Source organism: Ursus americanus, chromosome 1, assembly GCF_024610735.1.
Source record: "Ursus americanus isolate L20-20 chromosome 1, mUrsAme1.1.p, whole genome shotgun sequence".
Taxonomy (NCBI): Eukaryota; Metazoa; Chordata; class Mammalia; order Carnivora; family Ursidae; genus Ursus; species Ursus americanus.
Window position 1 is genome coordinate 52,349,721 of NC_142127.1, and position 22,798 is coordinate 52,372,518.

General features: G+C 41.7%; 1 protein-coding gene across 3 annotated transcripts in view; it reads right to left on the minus strand.

Moving 5' to 3' along the window:
* Nucleotides 1-22,798, minus strand: part of CHN1 (chimerin 1) — a 222,580-nt gene that overhangs the window by 195,649 nt on the left and 4,133 nt on the right. The window contains exons 3-4 of one of the 3 annotated variants that reach the window (XM_087861584.1): nt 19,891-19,963; nt 2,054-2,249 (exon numbers count right to left, since the gene is read on the minus strand). In XM_087861584.1, the coding sequence (XP_087717710.1) occupies nt 2,054-2,072 (19 nt within the window). In that variant the 5' untranslated portion in view covers nt 2,073-2,249; nt 19,891-19,963. Of the gene's footprint in view, nt 1-2,053; nt 2,250-2,380; nt 2,559-19,890; nt 19,964-22,798 lie in introns of those variants that run through there. The other 2 variants (XM_087861576.1, XM_087861581.1) reach the window with 2 other exon arrangements.

Below are 22,798 nucleotides of genomic sequence, written 5' to 3' on the forward strand. Positions count from 1 at the left end.
ATATTTATCTTTAATACAATGGTTCTCAAACTTGAAGATAACAGAATCACAGGGGAGTCCCTTTAAAATCCCCTTCTCCTAGAAATGCAGATTCTGCGGATCTAGAGGCAAAGGAATCTACATTTTAAACAGAGAGGCCTGATAAGTGGTGTTCAACGACACCTACTGCTTTATCCTTACTGAAAAATAGCCTCTGCACACAGGTGTACTTTCCTTTACAACAGGGAAATATTCTTAAAAACTGTAAACAAATTGGACTTTATAAATTAAATTCTATTTTCCCACAAGTTGACTTTAAAATTTTAAAGACACTTTATTCACTCTGTGGGGTGGGAGTGGTTTCTTTTATCTTCTTCTAGAGGTCAAATACGTGCCCTTCCTTTCCTCACCTCTATTTCAGTAAAGATTTAATAATTTAGGAATCTGATTAAAAGTACCTTATCCCTTACTCCACTTCTCTCCAATTTACCTATAGTTTATTCATGGAGAATGTCAGTATTCGAAAAGCGGCTGATTCGTAAACCTTACTTTTGAAAACAAACCTGGAAATACATACTCTCTCTGTAGAAAGGAAAATGAATTTAGTTTAAAAAAAAAAAAAAAACTAGTTTAAGGGGAAATTTGTCTGTGGAAACATTACTACCATGTATGAGCTACTACAGTATAAGAGAAATGCTTCTTCAAAAGAAAATACCGACTAACTCTTCCACTATTTTTAACTTTTGTACAAAAAAAAATCCACAGTTAAGAAAAAATGCTCTACTAAATGATGCAGATTAGACACAATGTACTGAAAAACAATAGTGAGATTTCTATTTCTTTCAGAGAAAGAAGAAACATTTGTTAAAGCACCTAGGGAGAACCAACACCAAATAAGAAATGTCCTTTCTGGTACTGTGGGTATTCTCGCAAAGTAAACATACCCCAGACTGCAGACTGAAAAATTGTGTTCTAGGCTCAGTTTTGCCACAAAAGGGCCATGTGACCTTGAAAAATAACCTCCCTGTATCTGAATTTAATTGATAAAATAAGATGATTAAATAAATGTAACTCTTTGATTCTAGCAGATTAATTCACTCTAATTTATATGAAAAAGCACTTGTGGTATGTGATGCCTATAACTTGATCAAATGACGCAATTAAAACCTAGCTGGAAACTTGATATAGTGAGTAACTTACTAAGACCGTCCTTGTAGCTATCAGTTTCATATCAGTATATACCGTACTACTTTGAACATCTAAATTTTCACATACTGAGTTTTCTTAAAGTGAGGTACATGTGTACCATAGTCGGCTTCGGTAATAGGAAACAATGTATCTTTTCAGCCCTTCTTCCCAACCCATTGTCATTACAGCCTCCAGGGGAAAACAAAACAAAACAAAACAAAACACCTTGAAGTCTTCACCACTGAAACAATAGTGTTGCAGTAATTACATCACAGAAATAACATTTATTTCCTAAAATACTCAAAGTTATTCTCCTGAGATCACTTATCTTCCAGGAACCAACTTTCTTCTGTCTGCTCTCGTATTTGTTAGAGCAAACATTTTCCATTTTAACAAATATTCAGTTCACTACTTATTCTTGTTTCCAACGAAATACAGCGTCTCCAAAAAATCCGCCCCCAAATCCAACAAGACTCAACACATGCATTTGGCAATTCCGGGGAGGCTGGGATGCACAGACATTTTGTTCAAAATAAATAAACTTTCCAGGATCTTTATTTACTGACTTGAGAAACGTAGGTTTGGAAACAACCAGCTAACTTCGCTCCCAAGTTGGCATCTTGAAGAATCCTCCGTTTACAAAACACCCAGGACCTCCCAGCCTCCCAGCCCAGAATTGGCCAGGGAGCACACGCCCATCGGCCCTGCCTGGAGAGGAAACAATGGGAGAGGCGCGAGGGAGCAAGCCCGGCGCCCCGGGCACCCCAGCTCCCCGGCTCCGGCCCGCGCCCTACACCGCGCGCGGCGTCCCCTCCCCGGGCGTCCCGGGCCCCCGCCCCCGGGGCGCGGCCCACCTGCAGGGGCGCGGGCAAAGGGCTGTACTTACCAAACAGGGTCAGGGCCATTGTAAAGGCGCTCGACAACCGCTCGCCGCCGCCCGCCGGTCCACGCGCTCCTCCCGGGCCGGCCACAGATCACCGCATCGGCCCGTAGCGCTCACACCTCGGAGGAAGCCGGGAGTCGGAGGGGCGTGGTGGGGCGCGGGAGCGCGGGGAGGCTGCAGGCCGGGGCGCAGGGGGCCGCTGCAAGAAAAAGTTATTTATGCGTTATTGTCAGGCGCACCCGCACGGGGGAGACCCGCTAGCCCTAGGCGAGCCCGCACTTGTCGCTGCCATCTGTGCACTACGCGGAGCGCGCGCGCGGGCGGCCGTACCTGCGAAGCGGGAGGCTTGGCCGCGGCGCAATGGCAGCCGGAGAGGCGGCGCCGCGGTGGCAGCGGCGGCGGCGGGGAGAGGAGCAGCCTCGCGGGGCCCCCGGCGGGGCGCGCTCACTCCGCATCCCGCGGCCTCGCAGACGCCATCTTGCGATAGCGTCTCCCACTGGATCTGCCCCTGCGCCTCCTCGTGCCTCAGCCTCGGGCGGCCGAACCCCGTGCGTTCCCATAGCAACGGGCGCGCGCGGGGGCCGGGGGCGCGCGCCCCTCCTGCCCCGGGCGGGGAGGAGCCGCCCCAGCTGCCCGGGAGGCGGCCTCCCGGAGCCCGGCGGGGGCGGGGTTGGTGTGCGTTTTAGCTGAAATCCCTGGGATTTTTCTTGAATGGGATTTGAGGAGGCGCGGAGAGGAGAAAAACTGAGCTGTTACTCGAAAGAGGGAGAGTCACAGGAGGATGCTGCATGAATCCAAGTCCCCAAGCAGGGTCATCCGGGGATCGGGTTCGTTTGAGGATAAACCTCCCGCCCGGCGCCCTCGGGGTTAACGGAGAGTGTGGAGCCGGTGACCTGAAGCTACCGGACTCGGGAAGGGAGCCTGGAGTCCAACGGAGACCCTGACTGTTGCCTTCCTTTCTACTTGGACTTGGGAGCCACTGGGAGTACTGATCAGATTGTCATATCTGAGCAATCAGGAGTCGTTTAAAAAGCAGCAGGGATTACCTGAAATAATTGGATACAAGGCCCATGCTTAAACCTAATTCTCTTACTTTTACTTTACACACCTCTTTGATACTGTCTCAGGAAAATCAACGTTTCTCACTGATTGGCACTTCTCCTGTACCACAAAAGATTGTTCCCCTGAGCTTTTTGCATTTATCTGATAATCACTGGCAACATCCTTCTTTCTGTGATGTTCTCTGCTCGCCTCTGTCTTTGCCTTAATTAACGGAAAGCTATATAACGCCTTGAGATTATCAGCCAAAAGATGTTCTTGAAAAGCTCGGTTATGATGTTTTTGTGTCGTTTTCATTTAATGTATTCAAAAATTCGGTATTCTCTAGTTGCTATGTTTGTTCCCTGCGTAAAAAAAAAAAAAAAATCCCCCTTTTCTTCTTTCTCTTAGGGATTGGATACTGTTGCAACATCTAATCATGTAGATTTTCTCTTTGGTTCTCATGTCTGCCTACGTGCGTCTTTCCGCTTACAGTTCCTCACATTCCCTAATGTCATTTTCTGCTTCTAATTTTCAACTAATTCTTTTTAGAATATTATCTAAAGATCTTCTACTTAATGTATCTTGAGGATCAAATCATTACAAAAATGAAAAATTACTACGACAAATACAACCACGGTTAATTCATCATCATTTCACAACAGACTCTAACATCAGAAGAAAAAGAAAAGCCAGTTGGAAGGAGGAGCCAAGCCTTTTGTTTCATGTCAGTTAACTCAAGAGAAAAGAAATAGTACAATAAATTCAACATGAACAGGCAAATGTGTAAGATGCTGGATGCCTGAAATTTTCCAATGTACTAAAATGATTCTCCTTTAGCTACTAATATCAAAATAAATCTTGAAATCCCCCCACAATTTTAAATCTTTAATGAAAAGGACTCTTGATTTTGAACAGCCTTTCTGCTCATGAAAAATTACAAACACATGGCTCATGAAGATAAATGAGATACTCCAAAAGGCTTTGTGGGACAGATTTTATAATCATGTAAAGATTGCTGCTGATCTGCTCTGCAATCGGATAAATCAGAAACTAAAGACAGCATTTGCTGCCTCAACCAGTGATCTTCAACCTGTTTTGGAACTTAATTTCCCTTTCAGGCTCTGAGGAAAATACTGTCCCTCTTCCTGGAAAATGCTTATGTACATATATATACTCACCAATATTGTTTCCCACAATTTCAGGGGGATTATGGCCTATTCAGGGACCCAGATATCCTTTGTAATCTCCAAAGTTTTGCCTCTGGAATTAAAATTTTTTACTTTTCACATGGAAGCATGGAATTTTGAACAGGAAGGTACCAAACTCCCCTAATTTAAAGATAAGGAAATTGAGGGCCCAGTGGTCAAAAGATTTCCCCAAATGTGTACACCTTTAGTGGCAGAACTAATAGGAAAATCTGAGGCATCTGGTGTTCTCTCTGACCACCTCCCCCACTCTCCATCCCCCACCAATGTAGTGGATACATGGTTTGAATTTAAAAAGAAAAAGCTGTTTAGTATTAGAAGCAGAGTGGCAAGGGGAGTATTTTGTCCTCAGTCATTTTGCATGTTTCGGTCTTCTTGCAGTTTGGGAAGTTGAATTTTGTCTCAAAGGGTCTTTATTCACATGCTCTTTAACTCAGAACTATGCATCCAATCAGGTTGAGAGAAAAGGTGCTTTTCTCTTCTCTTTGTTAAACTCTCTTAGAGAAGTACCAGAGCATCAGTATTTTGCTGGTATAGCTCAGTTTGCTGGTAATTCTCACTGCCCCCTGGGGGCTTATCCTGGGGTGCATCAGAGGGAAATTAACAATCCTGTGGTCAGACTCACAACTCCCATTATACAGCCACGCTTTGATTACCGGACCAGCTTTGCACCCACTAAATGTGGTTGCACACAGCTGAATCTTAGTGATAGACCCAGCTTAGGCTCAGGTGGGGACATTCTTCCTCCCCTTCCTCTTTCCTATACAAGTCTGGGCACTCCCACACCCAACACACACACACACACACACACACACACACACACACACACACACACACACACACTCCCAAGAGAGGTTTTTAAGATACTATTTGAAACAATACAGCTCAAATGTACTATGTTTCCCTTTTTAAACATCTAGCTTTCCCCAAGTGATTCAACTGACTTCCTAAGAACGAAATGCTTTCTGTACTTATTGATCAAAGTGCTGTGTCTTGAAGATAATATTCTTTTTTCTATTATTGTATTATCTATTGAGGAATAGAGAGTGTTGCTTTTCTCACCTAGCTGGAAATAAAGCAAAAGCCTTTCACCCACAGATTCAATGTAAGGAAGGGCGTTAACCACTTGGGGATGATTATTGTGGGTGGTACCTTGGATTGTTTCTTTAAAAGGGCAAAGAATGAGTTGACTTTTAAAACATTTATGTTTTCATTCAAAGATTTAATTTTGTGCTTAACAAGAAAGCACCGAGAATGGCTGGATTTGTTTGCTCTGTTAATTATTTGTTAGATTTTTAGGTAAATGTTTTACTCTTTCTGGTTCTTCCTCACTTGTAAAATGAAGGGATGGAGCTAAGTTATCTCTAATGTCCTTTTTAGGTTTCGCTGTCATTCAGCAAAATTTTAAAATACTTAAATTAACTGGTTTATGGATAAAACAGAAGATACTTTGAATATGCAGCATATCCTTTATCTATGTATTCAGTATATTAAAGGCACTGGTATATCTGGTACGTCTAAGAGTCATAGGTTACATTTTCATAAAGACCTAGTACAGAAGTCATATTTTATTAAAACATCAATACTACGATTTCATCTGCAGTATGTTACACTGTTATATTTATTATATCTCTTTCTCAGGTTTAACAGGATTAAAATTAAAAGTATGCACTGAACAATCCATGTCAAATTTACTAAAACAGTTTCTCATTTTTATGTAAGTTTTGCGGACTAAACAGAACTTAGGCAGCCCTTTAAAATTCTTTTCTACATTTTAAACTAATGACATATTGCAAGTGTTTGGGGTTTTCTTTTTGTTACTCATTTAGCTTTGTTCCCACTGGTAAACATTGATTTGTTCCTCAGTTGTGAATGAAGCAGAAATTAATGAGGCGGTTTCTGCTTCACGATAACAAGTTGAAATTATAGCACTTTATCATGTCAACACAGCTTTAAACACTAGGAATACCAGTGCTATTAGCACAGTTCCCAAAATAGTGCCGAAGTTTGCTGTTGAAGAAAAACTCACAGAGCATGTTTCTGCTAATGTGATAGAAACATTTTTTATTCCTCACTTATACTGATTAAGGTTTAAATTATTTAAAATAATCACAATATATGACATTCTTTCTATCCTATATTTATGTTACCAGAGTATTTATTGCCCTAGTGTGTATGTGCTTAGAGTGGATTTGGTCTGTTTTTAATAATGTTTCCCTAATAATATTTTCCTTAATGTTTTTAATAATGTTTTAGTAGTGTTTCCCCTAATCCGGATGAGTCCCCTGCTTTTATCTTTCCGAAGATAAATTAATCTTTATCTTTCTGAATTAATATCTTACCTAATATTTGATTGGCATTTTCTGACTTATAAATAGCACTTTCATAGGGCAAAGGCATATACATACAAGAATGGAAGCAGTATTAGCTTTGAATGTGAAGGTTTAGATGACAAAACTATTCAAGAAAAAAAATTTATGTCATAAACTATAAATTTGGCCTTTAAGCTTAAATAATTCAAAGTAATGTTTAGGAGAGTTAGTTGTGTTCCACTGACCACCAGAGGGTGCCTAAATTATATCCATAGGAGCAATTGTGGATCTTAGAAATCCAGTAAAATTTGAAAAATACGTAAGAATCCTTAAGAATTAAAAACTTTCTCAGTTCCCCTGCAGTGTTTCTTATGAAGTAGCAGAGAATAATCCCACCAAAATTATGCTAAGAGGGGAGGTGGCTTTTGGCCAGTTAGGCACAGATTTGGAATTGTATATTACTGAGCAGTGTTTGTTCAGCCCTTATTATATCACTTCAAAGTGAAATGAAAGTGTTTGTAGAGGGTGTGTGTGTGTGTGTGTGTGTGTGTGTGTGTGTGTAGGTATGAAGGGAAGGGAAATTGGAATTCAAAAGCAGGCCATAGAGGTCTTCTGTCCTGACCCAAGATAATGGATTTCTTGTTAACTGCTCAGCTTGAAGAGGAAATTTTAGTCCAACAGGTGATGGGATCACAGGTCTTACAATGAGCCCTAGGTTTGAATCTTCTAAATGCCACTGGTCCTTTTTTTTTTTTTTTTTAAACTTTGTGATAAGACTTTTTTGAAATGTCAAAATGACCACGGGTTTGGAGTGGCCAAGGAAAAAGAAAGGGTAAAAGAGGTCTGTTTTCAATACACGTTTAAGAGAATACTTATTTCCTGGTAAATGGTATAGCAGATCTTTTGGAATTTTTTATAGGCTTAAAAGCAAATACATTTTCAAGTGCACATTAGCTAAAAATGCAGCAATTATGACTGCCCTCAAGTAAAAGTTTTTGTCTGAACTATAATCATATTATAGTACTTTAAGCCCGCATTTCCATTTGTGTGTATTTTTCTGAGGTCACCAGGCACATCTAATGCACAGGGTAAGCTAAATGTCTGTTTGACTTGAGCAGTTGGATTTCTGCCAGATTTTGTTTTCAAGAGGGTATAAGGAGATTTGGCTGCAAATCAAATCTCCCTAATATGGCCATGGTTCTTCTGGTTAATGTGGGTGTCCACAATAAGATGACTTATTCAAGTTGATTACATTGTGAGTTATAAATCAGCTAAATAGCTATGAACTCTGGGTGAGAATTACACAATCTCTAATTAAACAACAGAGCTAAAAAAGAGAGAAGTGTATTTCCATGATTAAAATCACAATCTAAGCTCAAATCTTGTCTACTCCTGTGATTGATCTTTCATAAAGCTCTTTTGTATACTGTTGTAAAACAGAACTTATATCAGACATTTAGGACAATGCAGCAATTGGAATCCATCCATCCATCCTTCATTCAGTCAACAAACATTTACTAAGGACCTACGATATACCAGGCATTGTGTTAGAATCTAGCAAAGGAGTCAAAGATGAACCAAACATGTATTCAGATCTCTAAAAATTTGAAGTCCTTGGGGATAATCCGTATAAATGGGACAATGATAAGGCTGTAAGAGGGATACAGATAAATATTGCAGAAGTTCAGCGCAGGGAAAAATTATTCCCAGCTGATAAAATGGATGAAGTCTTCATGAAGGATGAAGCTACGCTTTGAGCTATGGACAGAAATTAGGGAAACAGAATAGAGAAAGGGAAAAGTAGGGCTTAGCTAAGAAAAAAGAGCATGACAACATTCTTGGGGAAAGAGATGGGAAATCATGACAGAAGAACTGCAGGCAGGACAATTTGGCTGTCGCAAGAATTTGTGGGAGGACAGGCTAGACGTGTAGGTCAGGAACATATATAGAAGGCCAACCTATCATCTTGAAACTTATTATGTTATCTGAACCCTGCAGCCTTTCTACAAGTACTTGAGGCAACTGGGAATTTGGATTCATTTTGCAAAAGTCTGGTCTCAAAATTTTTAAGCCCTATTTTCCAGTAACAAATTTTTTACTACCCACCAATATATGAAAATATATGAATACACACACACACACACACACACACACACACAAACGTGTTATTGTTGTAAGCTAATAACCCAAGGCACAATACACCCTTAAGGTGAAGTTTATCATTAACAATATAAATCCACATTTTAAAGTCTCCCTGATAATTTCTGCATTTTTAGCCAGCTTCTAGTCAGATCTTCTATCATCATTATTTGACTTCACAACCTGACTGACAAAGAGCTGGCTCCAAGAGTAGGAGTCATGTCAGCTCTGCCATTTCTTTCACAGTAACTTGTGCTTGTATTATTAGTACAATTTTCAAAGCAGGATTTCTTTGAAAGCATCTTTTATTTTATTTTTTTAATTTTATTTATTTATTTGACAGAGAGAGAGACAGCCAGGGAGAGAGGGAACACAAGCAGGGGGAGTGGGAGAGGAAGAAGCAGGCTCATAGCAGAGGAGCCCGATGTGGGGCTCGATCCCAGAACGCCAGGATCACGCCCTGAGCCGAAGGCAGACGCTCACCAACTGAGCCACCCAGGCGCCCCATGAAAGCATCTTTTAAAGGCATCTGTTCATTTGGTAGGATTCGGTTTAGTTAAAAAGCATATAATATAACCCACAAATCTAACTTGGTCCTGTAAATAGCAGTAAGTTGCAATGAGCCAAATGGGAAAAGATGAGTCAATGGTACGTCAACCCCACCCCAGAGTGAAACTCCCTTTCTTCCCCCAGGATAACTTTGCACGTGACGTACGTGACGCAGGATTTTCCACCACACACAGTGAGCGAGCAAATCTCTGTCAATCTGCACGTAAAACACTAATAAAGCTTAATTTTCTCCTCACTTATAAAAATCACTAATAACTATATATAGAAGTCCTACTTTTTCTTCCTGTAAGACAATGAAAGTCTTGGGGGTATGCACACTCTACTTTGGAGGTTGTGGGTATGGACAGGAAACCGGAGCAAATATTTGTGAAGTGGTATGATCAGGGCTGACCTTCCGAAAGATGAATCTGATTATCTGTGTGAAGGAAGAAAAACAGTTACAGTGGCTCTTACTTCAAGCCCTACCCGCCTATTACTGCAATTGTTCCCAAGTACTAAGAATTCTGGTCTGAACTGTGAGGGAGCCTAGCCTTTTAACAGTTATAGGAAATGTCACCCGACACCTCTGATATCCTGGGAAAATGAGGCTAACTTTTAGAGAGTTAGGAATAAAGAGTACTAGCCATAAAGAAAAGAAAGGCCGAGCACTAGAGTGGACCTTTCTACAACTCAGAAACCAGGCATGATGAAAGGAGTTTTCTGAACATTTTGTTTCCTCTTAATACTGAGTGGAAACAGCCTATAAAACACATAGCTTATAAAACACTGGATTTGACTGAATCTGGGGGTGCGAGGGGGGAGTTGTTATCTGCTACTTCCCTAGACTTCTCCAATGCCACAGAACATCTTGAAAAACACTGGTCAGAAAGATCTGGCTTCAGGGGCACCTGGGAGGCTCAGTCGATTAAACGTCTGACTCTTATTTTGGCTCAGGTCATGATCTCAGGGCCATGAGATCGAGCCTGCATCAGGCTCTGTCCTCAGCGCAGAGTCTGCTTGGGATCTTCACTCTCCTCTGCCCCTCCCCCTGTTTGTGTGCGCTCTCTCTCTCTCTCTCAAATAAATTAATTTTTAAAATCTTAAAAAAAAATAGGAAGATCTGGCTTCAAATGTTGGCTTCACCTCTCACTATCTATGTGACTGGAGGCAGACTTAAATCTCTTAGGACTTCAGTTTCCTCCTCTGCAAAATAGAGGTACTCACCGGATCACTTAGTTTGCAACGTTTTGATTGCAATTGGCAGAAAACTTAATTCAAATTGGTTTAAACAAACAAAGGAAATTAACTGGCCCTGACATGGATGAACTCAGAATCAGGGTGAGTTTCAGGGAAGGCTGATCTAGCAGTGCAAAAAATGTCCCCAAGGACCTAGTCTATTCCTTCAGTCACTGTCTTTATATAACACAGAGTCTGCCCCCCCCCCCCCATTCATGGCATCTCCCAGAATCTCCCCTTGTGATAGCAAAATGGCTTCAGAGGTTCTAGACATTACAGAGTCCTACCTCTCCATCCAGGGGAAGACAGTCCTGGAATATCTCACTCTCACTGGCTTGAGCTGGAACACGAGTGTCCATCCAAGAGTCATTGCTGTGGCCAGGGAGAAGGGGTGAGTGCAGGCCAATCACAGGTTACCCCCAAACCAAGTACATGAACCCTTCCAAACCTCATGGCCGAGGTCAATGCCTTAAAGAAAACCCAGTACAGAGCTCGGAGGAGAGAAGGGGCTGGGCAGGCGACTCACACAGATCTGCCTTTTAGGGTCTTTCTGGGGATTAAATAAAGCACAGAGTGGATATGTAATAAATACGTTTTTCTTCCTCTCTCTATGAGGATTATCTTCCTCAATATTCAGTAAAAGCCCCATTTTCTCTGAAAGTAGGCACCCAAGTCTTGTGCCAACAAGTCCTCTCCTCACTAAGCCATCTTTTCCCGCACATAAAAGCAATGCCCAACTCTTGAACCTCGTATATATTTGCTTCCCAGACTATTTGAGTGGCATCGCCGACACAACCTTAGGAAACAAAATTTATAATCGATTATTTTACAAAATGTGCTTGTCTATTATACAGTGCCAACTAAACAGTTGGATGTTTGTTTCATTAAATCGGCCACCTGTTTTGTCATCAATTTCCCAGGTTGAAAATAATTTAAATCTCTTTCAAAATATACAATTGATTCAATGTCAGGAAAATTATTTTCTCTATGTTTTAGGATTTCCAGCTGAGCCTCAACTGGGATTCCCAGTCTGGTCATATGTGATGAGCCAGTGGGCTTTAGATTTATATAAACAATATTCAGGGGTGGGTAAGCATTCATTCTTGTTAATAATTGGCTAAAAACAATAGAGCTAATCATAAGATGAACTACTCCGTGACCCCAAATGGCCTAAGGTTGCCTTCTGAGCAAGAGTCCATCTGGCCAAAAGTAACTAAAAAGGAGCTCAAGTCGGGGCGCCTGGGTGGCACAGCGGTTAAGCGTCTGCCTTCAGCTCAGGGCGTGATCCCAGAGTTCTGGGATCGAGCCCCACATCACGCTCCTCTGCTATGAGCCTGCTTCTTCCTCTCCCACTCCCCCTGCTTGTGTTCCCTCTCTTGCTGGCTGTCTCTATCTCTGTCGAATAAATAAAATAAAATCTTTAAAAAAAAAAAAAAAAGGAGCTCAAGTCCTCATTCGGATGTCACGAAGAACATTATACGGTACCCACCGCATCCCTCTCAGGAACACTTCTCGAAACCCCCTTTCCTCTTTCATCGTCCTACCCTGCAACCGTGTTGGAGCAGAGTGCCCTCGAGCTTCCGAAATTCTCTGGCAGCCCTCAGCATACGGCCTCCCTGCAATCTCCCCCATCCCTATTCCCTTCGTGCAGACTGGTCTCTCTGTTTCAGCTTACTCTCCTTCACCTTCACCTGGTACCTAAATTCCTCACTATTCCGGAGATCCGGGAACTGGCCCAGCAAGCAAGAATCTTGCTCCTGTCCTCCTGCCTCTCAGTTCTAGTCTTTCTCTGTCCACTAACCTTGATTCTGAACCACCAAAAAAAAAAAAAAAAAAAGGCTGAAAAATCTGGTCTTTCCATTAGAAAGTGAGTTGGTGAGAAACATGGCCAAGACAAAATTCTAGTGAATTTTGTCCCCAGCTTAAAATGAGCACAGGCAACCAACTGTGACATGCTTTGCGTACATTTTCTCATGACCCTCACGGCAACCTTGTGGGGAAAGGGGCTCTCAGAGTCCGGGGTTTCCACCTCCGAGCTCCAGGGCTTGGTTAACTACAGCACATCGCCGTTCTCTATCAAAAGGTCGAGCCCCAGATAAATTTTTATCATTAACATACTCATATATATTAGTATAGTTGGCCTGTTGAGGACCCTTTATTTTAAAAGTTAGCCTAATACCATAAACAAATACTTTGCTATTTAAAAAATTGAGTTTAGAGTTGATGTTCCAATCGTAATCCAGTTTAGGAATTACACATGTTGGGGCGTCTGGGTGGCTCAGTCGTTAAGCGTCTGCCTTCGGCTCAGGGCGTGATCCCGGCGTTCAGGGATCGGGCCCCACATGAGGCTCCTCTGCTGGGAGCCTGCTTCTTCCTCTCCCACTCCCCCTGCTTGTGTTCCCTCTCTCGCTGGCTGTCTCTGTCAAATAAATAAATACAATCTTTAGGCGAAAAAAAAAAAAAGGAATTACACATGTTTTCATCTATTGATGATGATAACGTGCCAGGAGCTCAGATATACAAAGAGACAGAGCCCAACTAATAAAGCAAACCACGTGTATATCCAAAATATTTTGCAAAGTGCTTTGATAGAAAATTTTCACATATGTTTTGGGCAGACCAAATGAAAGAAATATATAATTGGAAGAGGGTTAAATTTTTAAAATGCCGGGAGAGTGCTAGCCTGCCCTGAGATCTCTCTGGGTGATGGTGACCGGTGGGAGGCCGCCAGCTAAGCAGTAGAGAGAAGAGGAAGAAGGAAAAGTGACCACCACAACACCCAGACATTGCTCACCTTGAAATTACAAGGGGTCAAAAGAGGGTGGGTTCTAGAGCTGATGAGTGTCAGGAGGAAATTTATTTTACTGACAAGTAAGATTTCAAATTTTTAATCTGCGGTAGAGTAAATAACTCCCTGTCGAGTGTTTATTGTATCCATGAGTGACTTCATTAATGCTCCTTATCTTCTGGGTTAGTCTGATTCCTAAGCTTTAAAAATGTTGCAAGCGCCTAGTACTTCTGGAGCTGTGAAGGGAAACCAGCCATCCTAGGGCATGTCTTCCTGCATTTCCCGTGTTTCTTCTGAAGAACAATGCGAAGTGGAGAAAGATAACCTCTAGAGGCAGATGGGGTGAAGTAGAGCACGAGTCCTAACAGAAAGGAGAAAACACCCAGCCTGGGCAACAGCTCTCCTTCCGGTCCTCGCTCAGCGTGGCCACGCCTGTTTCCTCAGCCTTCCAGCCCCGGCGCACCGTGCACTTAGTTTGTCCCTGCAATTGAAGCAACGTCTCCTTTTAATCCTAAAAGCCTTTTTTTCCCCCTCCCTAACTAAGATGGGAAACATGAGGTTTTCTACCATTCAACATGCATTTTTATCCCATTACTTAATGGAATGAAATAGCTAATTCATTTCTCCAGACATTTTTTTTTTTTTTTTTTAACAGCACAATCTCAGAGAAGAACTGGTGTTTGCTTGCCTTACAGTAATCGGGGGCAGATCCAGGCGTCTCTCAGAGTGAGACAGTCAGGCTTGACAGAAGCCACAATTCTACTGTCGTTTCCACACTCCCAGACACCCCTGCCCTGGGGCGTTAAGACTCCACCCTTCTTTTCCCTCCCCTAAAACTGGAGTTAGAGTTTCATTTAACTGAAAATACTTAATGCCAGTTCTTCTTAATGGCCTCCTTTCAGTTTTCAAGCCTGTGCAGAGACCATGGCAGTAGAGGGATATGCTAACACAGATGCTTGGTTAAAACAAACAAAACCACCCAATCAAATGTATAATGCTATTGTTCAGCTGAGATTCCCCAACAATCATTTAAACTGAGATTCTCCATGAAGCCACCTACCCAGAAGTAACCAATCCTTTTAATTCCCAGAGAACTCTGTCCTTCAAGTTCAGGTATGGATCTAAATACATTTTACATTTTATTATAATTATCTGAGTATGTATATACACCCATATATAACATATATATTTGTGACTATATATTTATGAATAACACATACACATACATGCTTTCTACCTTTCTACTTTCTGGATCCTTAGCTGATTAAGAATAGGGTTCTATTGTGTTTTTCTTTTTTTAAAGATTTTATTTATTCATTTATTTGAGAGAGAGAGAGAGAGAAGCAGACTCTGCACTGAGCACAGAGCTCAATGTGGGGCTCCATCTCTCACCCCAAGATCATGACCTGAGCTGAAACCAAGAGCCAGATGTCTAACCTACTGAGCCACCCAACCGCCCTGTGTTTTTCTTTATATTTTGCAGCACATGGATACTCAGCAAACATCAGCTGAATACATTAATGGAAATATGAAATCTACTACAGTGATTCCAAACGGGCTGTCTGTGCTGGACCTCCTCGGGGCAGCCTGCTCAGGTATTGATAACATGCTCTTCAACGGTTTACATTTTGGCAAAAATAAATGGAAGGTTTTGTTTAAAGTTAGTGCTTGCAGTGTGGTCACGTGATAGATGATTAAGAAGCACTGAGATGTAAGAAGGTTAATTATAACTGCTGAATATTTGGCTTTTCCATGTTTCATTTGTTTGCAGTTCAGTGGTAAAGGCTTGCAAAGTCAAGCTGGATTTCTTTTTTCACACCAGGTCCCAGAAAATTTTACTTTATATGAATAGTCTTTCTATACCTTATGACTAGTGGCCCTTTTTATGCAGAGGGCCAGAGACAAGTAACTACTTCCTTTTAAAAACTATTTTTTTCCTAAAGATTTTATTTATTTATTTATTTATTTATTTATTTATTTATTTATTTGAGAGAGAGAGAGAATATGGAGGGGAGGAGCAGAGGGAGAAGGACAAGCAGACTCTGAACTGAGCATGGAGCCTGATATGGAGCTAGATTCCAAGATCCTGAGATCATGACCTGAGCCAAAATCAAGAGTCAGACACTTAACGGACTGAGCCACCCAGGTGCCCCCAAAACTATTTTCAATTACAAAAATATTATTTTTCTGCATGTAACAGTTACAAAGATATCCACACAAAAAGAAAAAGAGGAAAGAGAAACCATTATCAATTCCACTACCACGGTTAAAAAAATAACTACTGTTTACATTTCAGTTTACATTCTTTGAGATTTTTTTTCTAACCCTGTAGATATGGCACATGCAGGCATGGATTTGTCCATTTTTCTGCCTCCTTGACTCCAAATGGTTACAACATGTTTTCACCATGTGCCTTTCCCCTCTACTGGAGTCATTGGTGGGTCAGTGAATGGACACTGACCCAAGCTGAACTGTTGTGAGTTACCTGCTCTTGAGGATGGAGCTGTAATGCTGAAATTGGGGGCTGCTGGAAACAATCTTTGACCACGTGCAATAAAAAACAGAAAATTGTCCAGAGTGAAAGAGTTGCATCGAAAACAATAAAGATGAGAGCCAGCCCTGTCGGCATCCAAGTGCTGGTTCCAATTATTCGAAGGCTTGGAAGAATGTAAACTTTCTATAAGTTCTGTGGGTGGAGTGCATGCTGCAGGGTACTGTCCAGATCCTCCCACCAGGATGCAGGTATCCGTTTTCCCAGATGCCAGGAATGTCTACTGCTGATGGCTCACAGCTGAGTCACTTCCCAGGACTTGCCCTTGGGCTGAAGGATTTGCTTGGACCAAGGTCACAGATCCTCTGTAGGGGCAACCTACATCCAAAGATTGTTTGATATGTGCATAGAAAAGCCTGGCTCCTTGCCTCAATATGGGACAACTCCAGAGCTCCCCGTGCCCTTGACTGTGGCATTGATCACGATGGTATCACAGTTCAGCTTTGCCCTCTGCCCAGTCCGCCTTTCCTCACTCTCCTACAGGTTTTGATTCAAAGAGCACTGCCCACTAAACTTTCTGCATGCAAATCGCCGTCTCCGACTGCTTCCTGGGGAGCCTCACCTAAGACAGTGGGTGTGGCAGTGATGTCCAAACGTCCCACATAATGCATTCTCCCTTTCTTTCTTCGTAATATGGCTTCTAATGTAATATCCTTTGAAATAAATCACTTCACAACTATTACCTAAACTAGCCAAGTGGCTTCTTGTTTTTTATAACCAAAAAGGTTTTTTGTTTTTTTTTAAGATTTTATTTATTTATTTGAGAGAGAGAGAGCATGAGTGGGGTGAGGGGCAGAGGGAGAAGCAGACTCCCTGGTGAGCAGGGAGCCCAATGTGGGACTTGGTCCCAGGACTCCGGGATCATGACCTGAACTGAAGGCAGACGCTTAACTGACTGAGCCACCCAGGCGCCCCCCAAAAAGGTTCTAATACATTATTTCTTTATTATAAATTTCTATAAATAAATTAATGTTCTACAAGAGATACACATCTTTAAGACTTTTGATCCCTGTCACCGCATCATCCTTCAGAAACATCCCACAAATTTACATGCTCATCCATAGTGTGTGAAAGTAACCACTTCCCAGACTTGGCACAACACTGATATTAGGCTTTTTAAAATTCATTCGTTCGTTCAGCAAATGTTTGTTGAGTGCCTGCTCTGTGCTTGGCTGTGTGCTAAGGACTAGGGGTAAGTCCCTGCCCTCATGGAGCTTGCATTCTAGGTATGTAGAGGCAGGCAATTAACGAGATAGGTGAGTAAGTTCCCTCGTGTACCAGAAGGCGCTAAGTGCTACAGAGACATATCGAACAGGGGAGGGAGGCGGGAGTGCAGGGGTAGAAGGGTGTCTGTTGTAAGTGCAGGGGACACGGAACCCCTCACTGAGATGGTGACTTTTCAGCAAAGACTTGAAAGAGAGAAAGGAACGGGGCCTGAGGATATCTGGGGGAAGAGCATTTTGATCAGAGGGAACAACAGGATCCAGAGGCTGAATCACACCTCATGTGTTCAAACAACAACAACCCAGCAGGAAGCTGGAGTGCGGGGGGCAAGGGCGGGAGTGGAGATGTGGGTAGTGAGGTAATGGGGGCTGCTGGTCCTGGGAGTGATGGATTTCTCTAGACAAGACAGAAACCAGAGGCGGGATTGGAATAAAGGTGTGACTTCTTCTCACTTAGGATTCAAGAGGCGCCCTCTGGCTGCCGTGTTTAAAAAAAACCGCAGGGAAGGCAAAACTGGAAGTGGGAGGCCAGTTAGGAGACTGCCCACCTACCCCGATACACCCAAAATAGTATTTCATCATTGTTTGTTTGTTTTCTTTCGCACCTGAACATTTTATATATAAATCGGTTATTTGAATTTCTCCTGTTGGAAATGGCCTATTCTGACATCTTTGCTGATGCTGCCATTAGCATAGTTACCTTTCGCTGTGGGTTTTCAGTGATAGTAAGAACGTAGCTCTCAGTCATATATGTAGTTCTCTGTCCCCAGCTGCTCTTCTAATTTAATTCTGTGTGTGATTTTTTTTTTACATAGAGAAATTTTTAATTTTTATGAGGACAGATTTTTTTCAAAGAAATTTTCTGTTAGGGATTCTGCTTGTGATGGCATACTTAGAATTTTGCCAAGACTATTGCTTCAGTTCGGGCTTTTTAATTTGCGAGCCGTAGAAGCTGGTTTCACTAAAGGGAAACTCATTATAATATTTGGGATCTAAACTGGAACCCGGAGGTAGGAGATTCAACCAGGCCACGTGAGATTCTGGAACTTGGAACTAAAAACCTTTCCTGGAACCAAAGCATCTTTCCCATTTCTCTGAGTTTACCTGCTTCACTCTCCTCACTCTTCCCTCTTCTTCTCTGATACGCTGTTCATCCATAATGTGGCCACCCCACTTTCCGCACCACTGACGAGAGCACTGGCATCTCTTAGCCTCAATCTTGACTCATGGGAAAGAGAAGCTAATTCCCACAGTCCACCCAGTACATTGGCCTATTCTGCGCCCCTCCCTCCAATCCAAAAACATAAGCTGTGTCCAGGGAGTGTTGGAGTCACAAACTCCAAGGGGCTCATCTCGAGAGGGGCGTGTGGAGAAAGGGCAGTTCTCAAAGGGAATAGGAAACATGCATTGAGCATATGCCTTAAAGGAATATAATCCACATTCATCAATATTTTATTCTAGTCCTTCTATGGCTTTATATTTTCCATACTTCTGAAATCAATTTTTGTGTAAGGCATGCTTTAGAAGTATTTTATTTTATTTTATATTGCAAAAGGTTAGCCACTTATCCCCAAAATGTGATAGAAAAAAAGTTGATCTTGTGCCAAAATTGCTATTGAAGTGAACCAGGTGTTTAAAGTATTTGATGAGTACCACTATTTAAATAATGCTGATCTAATTGTTGGAAACTCCTCTTGGTTATATGTTTTGTCGTTATTGTTGTTCTCTACCAATTAAAAACCACTCCAAAGGAACACACACACACAAAACAATCTGATTTAAAAAGGAGCAGAGGACCTGAATAGACATTTTTCTAAAGAAGACATGCATATGGCAAACAGGCACAAGAACAGATGTTCAATATCACTGATGTCGGGGAAATACAAATCAAAATAACAATGAGATACCACCTCACATCCGTCAGAATGGCTAAAATAAAAAAGACAAGAAATAAGTGTTGGCGAGGATGTGGAGAAAAAGGATCCCTAGTGCATCGTTGGTGGGAATGCAAAGTGGTGCAGCCACTGTGGAAAACAGTGTGGAGGTTCCTCAAAAAATTAAAAATAGAATTATCCTATGATCCAGTAATCCTGCTAGTCGGTATTTACCCAAAGAAAATGAAAACACTATTTTGAAAAGATACATGCATCCCTGTGTTTATTGCAGCATTATTTACAAAGACCAAGATATGGAAGCAAACTAGTGTCGATCAATAGATGAATGGATAAAGAAGATGTGAGATATATATGTTACACACACACACACACACACACACACACACACAATGGAATATTAGTCATAAGAAAGCATGGGATCTTACCATTTGTGACAACAGGGATGGACCTAAAGGGTATTATGCTAAGCGAAATAAGTGAGACTGAGAAAGACAAATACCATATGATTCCACTTAAATGTGGAATCTAAAAAAAACGAACAAATAAATAAAAAGCAGAATCAGGCCTATAAATGCAGAGGACAAATTCATGGTTGCCAGAGGGGAGGGAGTGGGGGGTGGGCATAATGAGTGAAGGCCAGTGGGAGATACAGGTTTCCAGTCACGGAATAAATAAGTCAGAGGAATAAAAGGTACAGCACGGGGATTATAGTCGATGGTATTGTAACAGTGTCGTATAGCGACAGATGGTGGCTACACTCGGCGTGAGCATAGCATAACAAATAGAGAAGTTGAATCACTATGTTGTACGCCTGAAACTAATGTAACAATGTGTGTCCACTGTACTCAGATAAAGAAGAACATTTATAAAACAATAGACTCAGCAAACATGATTACTCTACCTTATGATTCACTGATACAAGGAAGATGGGAGCCACCACCAGGCCACCGTGTTTGAGAAATCTTTGTCCAGACCTTGGTGGAGAAACAGCTGAATTCAGAAAGGCATTATCAGTCAAGTGACTCCCACATCTTTCCCAGCCCTTTTTCCTATGGGGAAGGGGTGTCTCTAGACTGGATAAATCATAGAGATTCCTGAAGAGGCAGAAACCAACCAAACAAACAAAAAATCTGTCAAGATTGTTGTTAGTAATTATTTTGTCATTTGCCCAGTAAGGTAATTTTTTAATTAAGTAATTATACCATGATTTTTTTTAACTAGCCAAATAAGTGCGGCAAATTACTTCGAGTCCCAGTTTTTTCACTTATTAAATGTCACGGTTGAACCAGGTGATTTCTAATGTTTCTATAAACATAAACATTCTGATTTACTAATTTACTAGTTTTCTGTGTAGAAGCGTGTGGGGCTGCATGAAACCATGAACTAAATGCTGTCTTCCCCCAAGGCATCCCACACTCACGAGAGCCAACACTCCAAAGACTAACCTACCAATGACACATTAAGAAATTAGCATACATTTAATAATTTCTCCAATAGTGGTGATTGGGAGAGGAAAATTATCATCTCTTTCTCTAAATCTTGAGTGTAGACTTTGTAGAGAACATTTTTAATAGCTTTCTTGATGTATAACTGACATATGATGAACTGTAAATATTTATATGCTCAGATACAATGAAATATACGTATATACTCATGAAACCATCATCACAGTCAAGATAATAAACATATCCATCACCTCAAAAAGTTTTCTTGTTCTCCTTTCTAATTTCTTCTAGCTGCTCTCCCCAGAAAACCACTGACCTCCTTTCTGTCACTATAGATGAGTTTGCATTTTTTATAATTTCATATAAATTGAATCAGACACTATGTAACCTCTTTGGCTTCTTTCCTTCGGCATAATTATTTCAGACTCATCTATGCCACTGTGTGCATCGATAGTTCATTCCTTTGTGTTGCTGAGTAGTACTCCAACGTATGGACATGGCCGCTTGCTTATCCGTTCCCCTGTTGATGGGCTTTTGGGGTGTTTCCCCTTGGGGGGCTATAATGAACAAAGTGCCATGGGCATTCATGTACAAGTCTTAGTATACACACATGCTTCCATTTCTCTTAGGTAAATACCTAGAAGGAGAATGGATGGGTTGGATGATAAACGCATGTTTAGGTTTTTGAGAAATAGCTAGACTGTTCTGGAAAGAGTTTGTGCAATTCTACACTCCCACAAACAATGTAGGAGAGCTCCTATTTCTCCACATGCTCGTCAACACTTGGTATGATCAGTCTTTTTAATTTTAGCCATTCCAATAGGTGTGCAGAGGCAGCTTGCTAATTTTGACTGAAGAGACATGAGGGGGGAAAAGAAAGACTGGTTCGGATTCATTTCAGAAAAGATGCCTGTCAGTTCGTCTCATGCTACTTGGGTTCCCTCAAGCTGCCTTACTTATTAATCCTGGTGAGTCCAGTTCTTCAGCTGATTTTATGATTCTAAAAGCCACCCTATGCCTTCTAATACATTTCTTTTATCTTCAAGTTACCAGGATAGGCCTCTGTTGCTTGTAGCCAAAGACTCCCTTTTCTACAGGTGGCTCTGTTTACCGCTGGCCTGGCAGGCCTTCCCTCACCGTCTTCTGGCAACAAACCCCACCCATGCCCTAACTACAGCATCTTTGTCTCTAGATCCTATTGCCTCGAAACGAAGATCTATTCCTCTTAGACTCTGGATACATGAGCCAATAAACTCTCTTGTTTAGTTTACTCTAGCTTGGAGTCAGTTTTCCGTCACTTAAAACTGTCAGAAATCACCCTGTGCCCCAACGTCCCCGGTCTGTCTTGTGCATGTGTACCCAGAGCCAAGCATGAGGCCTGGAAATCAGCAAGTGGTGATTAAATAAACGACCACAGTCTTAAAATCAGAGACATTTTTTTTAAAGCTGTAAATAACAGGAAACTGGAAAGGTTGCTTGGAGAGGCATCATGGGTAAGCGCCCGCAGCCAGACTGCCGAGGTGTGAATCTCAGCTCTGCCATTTATCAACTCTGTGACCTTGGGCAATTTACTAATTTCTCTGCGTCTCAGCTTCTGAAACCCTAAAATGTGGATGATAATAGGACCTACCTCATAAACTGATGAGGATTAAATTAGTTAATTTGCAAAAAAAGCATTTAAATCATGCCTGATACATGCAAGGTGTTTTGTTGTTGTTGTTGTTGTTTGTTTTTTTTAATCTTTGTTTTGTTTTGTGATACGGATAATTTTTGGATGACAGAGCCAAGACTGAAAACGACTTTGATGTGTGCTCTTAAGGAATGATATGCTAAAACCTTAGTTACTAGTCACGGGATCTTAGACAAAGTGCTGACTTTCCCTGAGATCGCTTTTTTACTCTTTAGCCAGGCACATACAAAGACCTGCACTCTGGCTCAAATAATTGAGCATAAGGTGGTTTAAGCGAAGTTCATGTAATGAGGATCCTGAGTTTGGGGAGTGGCACGTTAGCTGACTGTAGGTTCATCAGGAGCGAGTAGAAAGGCAAGGCTATCATAGAACTTGCAAAGATTAGACTGAGCTGCTAGCAACAGTGTCAATTAAAGAAGATTAGAACCCTTGGGTCCTCCGCTCCGTGCTCATCCTACAGAGAATACAAACTTAGAGCTTGGACAGGCTGGAGAGCCTCGTGGAGAGGGAGAGAAAGGGAGGGAGGTAGCAAACCTGTAATTTGAACAGATAAGAGCCTTCAAAATGCTCGCTCTGAATGACAGGAGACTCAGAGAAGATGACATTACCATCTTCAAACACTTCAGAAACCGTCCTGTGGAGGCCTTCATCCGACCTTCCAGAAGCCCAGGGTG